General features: G+C 45.4%; 1 protein-coding gene across 33 annotated transcripts in view; it reads left to right on the forward strand.

Annotated features, from left to right (window-relative positions):
- Positions 1 to 11,791, forward strand: part of ZMYND8 (zinc finger MYND-type containing 8) — a 109,817-nt gene that overhangs the window by 94,795 nt on the left and 3,231 nt on the right. For 20 of the 33 annotated variants that reach the window (XM_081150112.1, XM_081150121.1, XM_081150103.1 and 17 more), the window contains 5 exons: positions 593 to 673; positions 2,953 to 3,031; positions 4,883 to 5,122; positions 6,613 to 6,773; positions 7,783 to 7,849. In XM_081150112.1, coding sequence (XP_081006238.1) covers positions 593 to 673; positions 2,953 to 3,031; positions 4,883 to 5,122; positions 6,613 to 6,773; positions 7,783 to 7,849 — 628 coding nt within the window. Of the gene's footprint in view, positions 1 to 592; positions 674 to 2,952; positions 3,032 to 4,882; positions 5,123 to 6,612; positions 6,774 to 7,782; positions 7,850 to 11,599; positions 11,671 to 11,791 lie in introns of all 33 variants that reach the window. The other 13 variants (XM_081150106.1, XM_081150125.1, XM_081150095.1 and 10 more) reach the window with 2 other exon arrangements.

Genomic DNA, 11,791 nt, shown 5'->3' on the forward strand with positions numbered 1-11,791 from the left:
GATTGTGGTGATGGGTGTAGGACTCTGAATATGCTAAGAGCCATTGAATTGTACACCATAAATGGGTGAATTGTAGGAGATAGCATTAATACCTCAATAAAACGGTTGTGTGTGTGGTTTTTTTTTTTTTTTAGAGGAAAGAATTATAAAACTACTGCAACAAAACAAAATAATCCCTCTCTTGAACCCAGTGTGCTAAACCACTCCAAACGGCTGGAGGCCATGTTCGGCCTCTCCAGCTTAGCCTGTGGCTATAGAAACTAGCTTTATGGTTGTGAACTTGTCCCAGAATATGAGACAGTGAACTGTGGGTGATCCTTCCCTGGTTTATATCAGGGTTTCTCACCCTCAGCACTAGTGACATTTTGGACTGGGTAATTCTATTGTAGGGGCTGTTCTGTGCATATAGATGTTTAGGACATCTCTGGATTCTACCTACTAAATGCCAGCGGCACCCTCTTCCCCCCTTCCTCCCTGGTCATAAGCCCCCAGGCGAGACCCTCTGCTTTATACAGGTAGAGTTTAGAGGTGTGTCATCCAGAAAAGCCTCGGGGAAGTGATCACCTGAATTGTTTCTCTTTTTATCTTTCAGATGATGGATGCAATAAAAGGAACGATGACAGAAATATATAACGACCTTTCTAAAAACACTACTGGAAGCACAATAGCTGAGGTTAGAGATGACATGTGAACTTGCTTTTTGCTATGAGTGTTTTGTGGGCTGCTCTAGGATGGTGCCATGAAAATGCTTCTCTGGAAATCCCTCCAGGGTCCTGGCCCCAGTCATCAGACTTGCTCAGCTGATTGGGGTTGTTGAGGAGGGTATTTCTTCATTGAGCCAGAAGGCTGATGCTGTGGGGACACACGCCGCTGTGTGTGATCAGTTCATTTCTCATAAAACAACCCAAACCAGAGCCTGAGTTAATCCGCTGGTGAAACTAGAAACCAGATCTTTGTGCTCCATGTAAAATTGGCTCCTTGGTCTTTGTAAGATGGGACATTTTTATACAAGAGATACTTGTTTTCTAAGAATTTGTGTACTGAGCCTCCATAATTTATGTATGACGGCCTAGGGAATTGAGTGGTGAAATGCTAAAAGGTCCACTTATGAAGTGATCACTTATTATAGGCCTCCCTGAACTTCTCTCTTAGGCTTATTCACAGCGAGCCAGATGCAAAAAGGATACCAGGCAACCATCAAAATGTTCTCTGTAATCAATGAGTCTGTTTCTGTTTTGCTTGTTCATTTATCTTGTGTTTTAGATTCATTTGATAGATATATATTTATTGCCATTTTATTGTTCATACTTTTAATCTTTTTTTCCCCTTCTTTTTCTTCTGAAAGAAGACCCTTTAACATTTCATGTAATACTGGTTTGGCGGATGAACTCCTTTACCTTTTTTTGGTCTGGGAAACTCTTTATCTGTCCTTCGATTCTAAATGATAGCTTTGCTGGGTAGAGTGATCTTGGATGTAGTTCCATGTTTTTCATCACTTTGAATATTTTTTGCCACTCCCTTCTGGCCTCAAAGTTTCTGTTGAGAAACCCCCTGACAGCTGAATGGGTGCTCCCTTGTAGTTAACTAACTGCTTTTTTCTTGCTGCTTTTAAGATTCTCTTTGTCTTTAACCTTTTGCCTTTTATTATGATGTATGTTGGTGTGGGCCTCTTTCGGTTTATCTTGTTTAGGACCCTCTGCACTTCTTGGACTTGTATGTCTGTTTCCTTCACCATCATTATTTTTTTACATAGGTTTTTGATTTCTTGCTCTTTCTTCTCCTACCAGCATCCCCATGATGCAAATGTTGGTATGCTTGAAGTTGTCTCAAAGGCTCCTTACACTATCTTCATATTTCTGGATTCTTTTTTGCTTTTGCTCTTCTGGTTGCATGTTTTTTGCTTCCTCATGTTCCAAATCACTGATGGTGATTCTCAGTGTCCTCTATTGTGCTGTTGCTTCCCTGTAAATTATTTTTCATTTCAGTTTGTGTACCCTTCATTTCTGACTGGTGCTTTTTTATGCTATTCAGGCTCTCACTAAGTTCTTTGAGCATCCTTATAACCAGTATTTTAAACTCTGCACCTAGTAGGTTGCTTCTATCCATTTTGTTTACTTCTTTTTCTGGAGTTTACCTATGCTGCCATCTTGACTGGAAGCCTCTTGTTTGTTCATTTTAAGAATAGACATGTAGTTGAAAGTATGGGTCCATAAAGTTTCACTTGAAATCTTGGGCCCTTGAAGATGTACCCCAGAATTTTTCAGATTTTGAGAGGTTATTATGCAGTCCCCGGTAGATGCCAGGAGTGCCCTCCCTCCCCCCCAAGATTGTGACAACCCAAAATGTCTCCAAACATGGCATCATGGGTTGGGGGGGCAGAAATCTCCCCAATTGAGAACACTGTGATTATTAAACACTGTAAAAAAACCTCATTATCACTTCATATTGAATTTATTTTTTTTCCTGCTCTCAATGATTTTGGCCCCAAACTTATCCCTCTTTCCCCAAATCCCCCTTGGTTTTGAGGGATTAAGCTTTGGAGTTTTGAGTGAATGACTCCACCTAAAATGTTAGGTAAGAAGTAAAATAAAGCTATCTTTATTTAGTTTCATTTTTGTAGACCGAAGTCCTAATCAAACCTTTTACGTTTTATTTATTGGAAAATATGGTCCATATTTTCGTTTTAAGTGGCTTCTCCTGGTGTCATTATTTCTTGGCAAAGGTGGGTTACTCGTATTTAGTTCTCTGAAACAATTTCTTACGAATTTGGATTAACGCACTGGCCTATCTCTCTGGACTGTAGCTGTGTGGATATCAGCCCAGATCCAGGCCGCCTGCTCCTTCTTTCACCATGTGATGTTAACCCTGACAGCCAGTGAGAGGTTGAACTCCTGGGCTCTGTTGGTGAGCAGCACCCAGACCTGCTGCTTAAGTCTCACTCTTTCGTTACAGATTCGCAGGCTGAGGATTGAGATAGAGAAGCTTCAGTGGCTGCACCAGCAGGAGCTCTCCGAGATGAAACACAACTTGGGTAAGGCCTGGTGAAGTGGGCAAGGTCTGGTGGGAACTTCTCTGCATCCCTGGAGTCAGGCCCAGATGTGAATTGAGTCAAATGTGCACTAGGGGTGGGTATACTGCTCCTTGGGAGACTACATACTCCTGGAGAGGCCAACCTGGAGAAACCAGATATAAAAGCAGGTATTAAAGCACCTCCTTTCTGCAAAATACCAACATCAGCAACAAAATGATGTTGCTGATAGCTCCTACTTATTAAACTTATTAAACTCTTAACTTTGTGCCAGGAACCATTTGAAATACTTTTTCATGAGTTAAACAGTTTAATTCTTACAGAAACCCTTATGATAAAGGGGTCTCCTGTCCCAGTTTTCAGGTGAAACTTAGGCACAGACATGTTAAAGCAGTTGTTCAAAATCATAACGCCATGACTTTCCCCCTTAACCATTGAATATTAAGTATTTTAACTAAGTTGAATATTGCCTGTGCAGCCCATGCTGGAGACAAAGCTCTTCTGTTGGTCCCTGGATTAGACTGACTGCTGTTCCACCTACCATTCTGTGTAAATAATTGTTAATGGTTTTTTTCTAGTGTAGTTAGTGGTAGTGGAGCAATCTATCAGACAGGGCATTGTGGTTCACCATTATCTGAGCAGGTCAACCTGGCATAGGTTGAACAAGTTTCTTTCAGACCCTCATGGTAATATAAGTCTTGAGTCAGAATACTAGAAACAAACTATAGGCTCTCTTTTTTGGGGAGACGTGCCCAGCTGTGTCCACCTGCTCACGGGATATATATGAAATCACACCTTGCAAACTTAAATCCTTATGAAGCCAGCCAGAGGAGGAGCCTTCCATTCTTTAGCTTGTTACCATCAGGAAGTTTATTTGCATGCTGTTGCTTCTTGTTTTTCTATTCAAGTGAAACAATCTCTTTTTATGCAGTGTCTCTCCATCATTAAATAGTGACTGTACATTTGGAAAAAAATACATGTGGGCCGGCCAGGGCTAGCCATGATTTGCAGGCCCCCAGTTACAGGGCTATTGTGAGTGATGGAAAGGTGTCTGGCCAGAAGTGTTGTCTTTACAAGGGGTTAATTTTCCTTACTTGTCTGTTTTGGAAGGTTCCTTTTTTTCTTTCAGAAAGATGATTCTGAGGAATTGAGGAACCATTTATTTTAGTGTACAGGTCTCTCCCAGGTGAACTGCAAGTGGACTTACCGTCTGAAGTAAAGTTAGAGAAATCTCAGTAGACTGAGCGGTTCGATCATTGACCTGTTGGCATAATGGTCAACCACAGTGCCCTTTCTGGTAGATTTCTCCATTGACATTAACCACACTAGAAAGAAAGCATGTCTGAGTTCTAGTCCCAGCTCTGCCCTTATTAGCTGTGTGCCTCAGTTTTCTCATCTGTGAAAAGGGTATTATAGCAGTACTTACCTCATAGGATTGGTATATGGATTCAATGAGTTAATATTTCCAAAGTGCTTAGAATAATGTCTGCATTTAGTAGGTGCTGTATAAGTATTTGACAGAAGAAAAGGCTGGTACTAATGACAGAGTACAAAGTGAGGTTAGTGGCACTTGTTTTGAGGGTTTATTTGAAGGTTTTCCACAGAATCACTGTGGGGCTGTTTTGATCGCTGTATTATTGAGATGTCCTGTTATTGTCATATATGATGAGGCAACTCTGTCATGTCAGTGTGACGAGCGCCCACTTTACAGATGGAGACATTGGGGCTCAGGGTGGGGAGTGTCACACAGCTGGGCCATCTCCGAGCTGGGATTCACATCTCATCTGGTCTGAAGAACCCCATGCCTTGTCCTGGGAATGCGTGATGATGCCAGTGTCCTCTCTCCTCTGCCAGAGCTGACCATGGCAGAGATGCGGCAGAGCCTGGAGCAGGAGCGGGACCGGCTCATTGCCGAGGTGAAGAAGCAGCTGGAGCTGGAAAAGCAGCAGGCGGTAGATGAGACCAAGAAGAAGCAATGGTGTGCCAACTGCAAGAAAGAGGCCATTTTCTACTGCTGCTGGAACACCAGCTATTGCGACTACCCCTGCCAGCAGGCCCACTGGCCCGAGCACATGAAGTCCTGTACCCAGTCAGGTACCGTCACACAGGGCGTCTCAGGCCCAGGCTGCAGCCGGTGGGTGTTTGGCTGCCCTGGGGACCACAGGGCCACAGAGGAGGCTGACTCAGCAGGGGGGCTTGCTGAGCCCCTCGTCACTCATACACACTGTGTCTCTTAGGCCCCCCCCTCCCCGAGTGCACACATAGCAGAGGCTCAAGGTACAGGTGTTTGGAACCTCTGGATTCTTTGCACTTGCCAAAGTGTAGGCGTGTAATGTCAGCCCAGATGATTGTAGTTTCATGTGAGATATAGTGGTTCTCAACGGTGGGGCAATTTTTATGTCCCAGCCCCCAAGATATTGGCAGTGACTGGCAGACATTTGTGGTGGCTTTTAATGGAGGGGCTGCTACCTGCATCTGGAAGGTAGAGGTCGGGGATGCTGGCAGTGGGTGTTGCCCACAACAGAGGATGATCTGGCCCAATATGTGAATGAGACTGAAGTGGAGAAAGCCTGTTTTTTAGGGAATCCTGGACTCAGGGCTTTAAATAATGATTCCCTGTTCCAGTGGGAAGGAAAAAGTCTTGATGTGGAACTAATCTAGTCCTGTAATCTCTAACACAGAGCAAGCAGGTCTCAGAACAGGAGACGCCAGTAGGAGACACTGTCCCTTAGAATTAATACTATTTTAAAATATTTTTACAGCTAACTTTTACTTATGGCAAATAATAGCTTTATGTGCTTAGTTTAGAAGTCTCCATTTTAAAGAATGTATGTAAATAAAAATCATAAATAACATGACAAGGTAGTGTGTCTGTAGATTAGCAAAATTTTCAAAGGTGATATATAAAGACCAGGTTTAAGAAGCACCTCCAATAATCTTCTGTTAAAAAGATTTTGTTATTTTTTAAAAGGCAAGTTTAAACCATACATTGCTGTGTCCTTCTTATAGCGACTTTGGATTGCCTAAGTTCTGAATGTGTCTGACGACCCTTTTGCATTGTTTCGAGGTGGCCAGAATGCCCTTTGGCTTGCCGTTCTCTGTGGCATCATAATGTCCACCCTTCCAAAATTCCTCTCAAATGCCCTAGTTTTCCAGTTGTCCAAGTGCTTTCCATTGCCTGAGGCTCTGTGCCTCCGACCATCAGGTTGCTTTCCACATGGATTTCCTGCCACCTCAGAAGGAAGCAAGTCCACGGGGCTAAAATAGGTCTCAAACTAGGCTTTATGAAGTTTTTAATTCATTCTAGATGAGCAGTAGCTGGGTCCTAATTTTGGCCTTCATTTGTCCCATGAACATGCTTTTGTCTCTAGAATCATTTAGTAAAACACAAATTACTATAAAAATTAATAGATTCTCACGAACAAGGTCTGGATTCCAGCTTCTGGAAAACTGGAGATCTGGCCCCTTTGGGTGTTTGGGTCATTGTTGAGCCGTAGCACTGCCGTGTGCATAGCTGTGATCCCTGCAGGTCCGGAAGCCACTGCACTCGGCTTACACGTGGCTCCTCTCCCCTCCACCCCCAGCCACCGCCCCTCAGCAGGAAGCAGATACCGAGGTGAACACAGAAACACTAAACAAGTCATCCCAGGGGACCTCCTCCAGCACACAGGCAACCCCTTCGGAAACAGCCAGCGCCTCGAAGGAGAAGGAGACGTCTGCTGAGAAAAGCAAGGACAGTGGCTCGGTGAGTGTACGCATGCCGTTGGCCAGTGACACCAGTCCTTCCGGCCAGGCAGAGCCTCAGGACCTGTCCCCGTGCCTGCCACCCCTGAAACTCACCCGCTGGAGTAGATTTGTCTGTCTTCACGGTGGGGCAGCCAGGCTGCAGGTGGGGATGAGTCTGAGCAGGTGGCCTTTTCACTGATGGGCACGCGGGCCGGGGCAGAGGAATATGGAGTCCAAGTTGACATTCGTGTGACCTGACAGCTGCTCCCCGGCGACTCGAGATTTAGAACAGCGTTGTCTACTAGAGCCTTCTGTGATGATGGGCGTGTTCTGTGTCTGCTCTGCCCAGTCTGTAGCCGCGAGCCACATGGGACGTTTGTGCGTTCGAACTGTGGCTGGTGTGATCAATTAATTTTAATATCCATAGTCACATGTGCCCCGTGGCCGCAGTACTGGACAGTGAAGACTGCATCTCTTCCTTTCCCAGTGTGGAATACATCATACAGATTGTCTGTCAACATGATTTTAGGTCGCATGTGGATAATTTTTTACATTTTTAGTCATGAATTTTATTTCAGTGTATATTAGGGAAAAAACAAGTCATTATCCCATCAGTCAGGACCCTTTGATTTTACTGATACCATTGCCTCGTTAGAGGTTAATGTGAAATAAAAGTGAATTAAAACAATTTTGGAGTAACGTACTTCCTTTTTTGAGATGGCAAAACTTTGGAGGATTGGTAGGTCAGTGAGTGAAGCTGAGGAAACGGTGAATGTTCTGGAAGCTGAGGCTACGGGGTTGAGTCTGGGGCCACCCCAGTGCTGCGTTCCAGCCTGTTCAGTCTGGGTTCAGCACATAGGTAGAGGGCCACCCCCGCTGACCTGGCCTCCCCTGCCTGCGCTCGCCAGGCAGAGGGCACAAAGGTGCTTTGGGGGCAGAAATGAGCACCCCCAAGGATCCCTGGGCTTCCCTGGGGGCTACATTGGCCCCAGTGCCTTGAGTCCATCTCTCTCTCTTTGTATTTCTAGACCCTCGACCTTTCTGGCTCCAGGGAGACGCCCTCCTCCATTCTCTTAGGCTCCAACCAAGGCTCTGGTACGTTGCCCCCTGGGGGGTGAATGGTGCTCTCATTCCACATGGGCAGAGGGGAAGCCATTTTCTTAGAGAGAATTTTAAGGGTTAATGGCAGTGGTTTTCAAACTACCGTGGATCCTTAGGGATCCTTGGGGGTGCCCTGGGCGGGTCAGTGGGGGTAAGGGAGTGGCTGGGCAGGGCAGCTTTCAGACACCTCTCTAATCTGATCAGTATTTACCTGTACAGTACGTCCTCACTTAATGTTGTTGATAGGTTTTGCAACTTGAAGCGAAATGAATATAACGAAACCAGTTTTACGATAGGCTAATTGATATGAACCAGAGTTAAGTTCCTACAGCATCTCTTCAGCGTTACAATGAAATGACGTTGAACGAAACAACGTTATTTGAGGACCTGTTGTATTTATTTACTGGGGACCCACATAAGTCTTCATCTGGACAAGAGGGTTCTGTTGCTGACCTGGGGTGGGGTAGGAGACGTGCTTTTGGGTCGGGCAGTTCTTCTGCCTTCAGGGAAGTGACCACAGTAACTGAAACTGAGTGAAATTTTATTCCCAGCACCTGCATTTGGTGGGTGAGGGCACTTGAGCCTTTAGGGAAATAAAGAAAAAATTTAGGTGGATGATCTTTCTGTAAAAACCTTTCCTCTTAGGGAGTAAATAACCTGGTAGGCTGTATTGGGAGATTTTCTGAGACTAAATTTTGGGTTTTCTCTTCTGTGAGATTTGAGCAGTCCTTTCTAGCCCAAAGGGTCTTTTTCCTATACCCTTCTAAACCTGTTTTGGGCCATTCCAGAAGGGTTCGAAGAAGGGGTCTTCATTGAGGACAATTCTGCTTAATCCAAGGTTTTTCAGCACTAAGATCTTTCTCTCTCCTGGATAATACAAAAAGTTTTATTTCACTTTTGCATATTAAGTGAATAGAGGGGGCAGTTATGTTCATTGTTAGTGTGGCATGAACTGATTTTAGGGAGAGTATGAACTTGGCATTGAATACAGTTGACACCTATTGAAAAAGTAACTCCCTTCCCACTTCCTCTTCAATTCCTGATTAAGTCTCTGAGAACAGGTTCAGTTTGGTGCTAAGATCTCTTTTGTATTTCTGTTATGTTTTCCAGTTTATCTTTCTAACAAAGAGAGCAGACTTTAGACCTGAGCAGCATAGTACCCACTTAAAAAATTAATACTACTATTTGCTTTTCATTCTGTTTATTTGTAGAGTTGCCTTCTATGCATTGGCAAATATGAATGATTTTCTGCTTTGGGTGGTGATACAAAAGCTTGTTTTATTTAAGTTTAAAAATGAGTTTGAGCTAAAAACAACAACTAAGTAATATGTAGGAGGATTGTGGATGTGTCAAAATTGTCCTGGGATATGAGGAAGGCCCAAGCTGGAGAAATGCTGTTTTTGGCAGGGGTGCTGTTGAGGTTGTGGAGCAGCAAAGTGGTGGGATCCACATGGCTTTGGGAATGACTGATGCCGTGGTGTATGGAATCTGCTGGAATAAGTGGGGTTGTAGACAGGAACGTTGGGAGCTGCATCGTCTTCCAGTTTGGAGGTGAATGAGGTATCGCCCAGCCCAGGGGTCGGCAAACTCAATGAAGGGCCACCTAGTAAATACTTTAAGCTTTGAGGGCCACATGGGCTGTGTCAGAACTGCTCAACTCTGCCATGGTAGGATGAAAGCACACGTAGATAATATGTCAGTAAGTGAGTATGGCCATGCTCCAGTGAAACTACTTGGAAAAACAGGCATTGGGCTGGATTTGGGCCACAGTTGGCTGACTCTAACCTAAAGGGGCTGGGAAAGAAGCTTCTGCTTTTTAAAAAATATGTCTTTATTGATTTGAGGGAGAGAGAGAGAGAGAGAAACATCAGTAATGAGAGAATCATTGATTTGCTGCCTCCTACACAGCCGCTATTGGGGATTGAGCCTGCAGCCCGGGCATGTGCCCTGAATGGGAATTGAACTGTGACCTCCTGGTTCATAGGTCGACGCTCAACTCCTGAGCCATGCCGGCCGGGCAAGAAGGTTCTGTTTTATATGAACTAACTAAGAAGCTCTGGTAGATGCTGGTGATTTGGCGCCATGTGGGTTGGGGGGAGAACATAATCCGCAGGAGTCTGTGGACTGGATGGGGTAGCAGGAGAGGGGAGAAGGTAAAGAAGGGGAGGGAAAGACCCCCAGTTCTACTTTAGATTCCTTGAGGGTGCATGGTACCAGACTTTTTGCAGAGGGTTGAAGTACACAGTTGATGGAGTGTCTCTTGTGCCAGGCACTGTGCTAGGGCTGGGAGTTAGTGGTGAGCAAGGTAGACAGTTTCCCTTCAAATTCCTCGTACGTCAACTTAACTTCTGCTAACCTTGCTATTGTTGACCATGCAGAGGAAATCTCGTGGAGGAAGGCGGGCTCTATAAAACATCTGGTACTAGGATGGTAAGAGGAGGAGTCTGGTTGGAAGGGAGAAAGGCTTAGTAGGGGGTATGAGCTTCCTCGGGGTGGACACAGGCTGGCCTGTTGTTTGTCTCTTAATTTGAAGATTTGAATAAAGCATTACGTGTATATAGTTTGAGGAAATAGAAAGCCTAGTCCCAGTCTCACTGCTGTGTGTGATACATCTGGAACTTGCCTTCTTATTTGTAAATAATGTTCTTCCCTGTACTTCTGTTTTTCTGGACTTTTTACCTATAGAAATTGCTCAGTGATTGCCAGCTTTAAAAGATGAGAGTTAGGGTCATAGATGACCTCTCCTACTTCGTCCCAAGCTACTTGTCATTATTTGATGTGCTCTGTGAGTTCCCCAGGTCAGATACATCTCCTGCCTTCAGTTCTTACTCTGTCAGCTAGAGGCAGTACTTCTTGGTCCCCCAGGTGGTCCATCTCCTCCACCACTTCTCCTACCCCTGTCCCATCCAGACTTCCCATCTCCTCCGCTCTGACTTGCCTTCATCCAGGTTGGGAACGTGATTTTTTTCTGTAACTCGAATCTTGAGATGTTGAAGTGTGCGAAGCCGTGTTTCCGTCGCTGGGGCCCGTTTGGGGGTCAGTGCGCTGGGATTCCGTTGCCGTTCCCTTACAGCCTTGCTTTTTCCTGGAGCTCTATTCCCCCCCTTGATTGTATCTTCGGTCATTTCCTAACAAACTCTTCATCATTTCCAGTTATTTTATGGAGACCCCTTTCATATCACTGCTTTCTGACTCTTCACTTTCAGATGTTGGTGTCCTGCCATCCTAGCTGAGAACGTGGCTCGCTTGATAGCTTGTCTGTAGCCCCTACTCAACCTGCGTCCCCGTGTGCACCTTCTCCGCCCTCCCTCCCTGTTCTGCGTCCACCCCTGGCCGTGGGGAGTTACTACCCGCCCTGAGTAATCTGAATGCCCTGGGTGCCGCCTCCCACCCTGCTGTGGTTCCGGCGCCTGTTTCCCTGGCTGAGTTAGGCTGTTGGCAGAGTTCATGGTTCTGAGGATTTTGCTTTCAAATTTTTGAGAATCTGTGGTTTAGAGAGTTGCTTCTATGTTCATGTATACCTTATTTCCATCTGTAATGCTGTGCCGTGTCCAGCGATCCTGCTTAGGGTTTAATATGCATTTTAAAAAAGCCTTAGTCTCCTGTGAACGCACTGATTGGAAAACGGTGACAAATGAAGCAGTTCTAAGAGCAGGAGCCTGTTCATGAACAGAAACAGTGAGCACCTGGGGGCATGTGGATTTGAGCTGATAGACTCTGAGGATGCCTGTGCTATCTCTTCAGTTAGCAACAGCCTGCCTATGTCCCAACCGCCACAGACCACCAGCCGCACCCCACCTACCCAGCCCAGAAGTGTAAGTATGACCCTGCCTCACGGGAGCTGCCGGGAGCTACTCCGGCCCGCCGAAGGCCCGCTGTGTGTGCCGCTTCGCTTCTCTCTCTCCTGTTCTTTCCAGTGGTGGGTCTTACCTTGGC

The sequence above is a fragment of the Miniopterus schreibersii genome, assembly GCF_964146895.1.
Source record: "Miniopterus schreibersii genome assembly, chromosome: 10".
Lineage (NCBI taxonomy): Eukaryota > Metazoa > Chordata > Mammalia > Chiroptera > Miniopteridae > Miniopterus > Miniopterus schreibersii.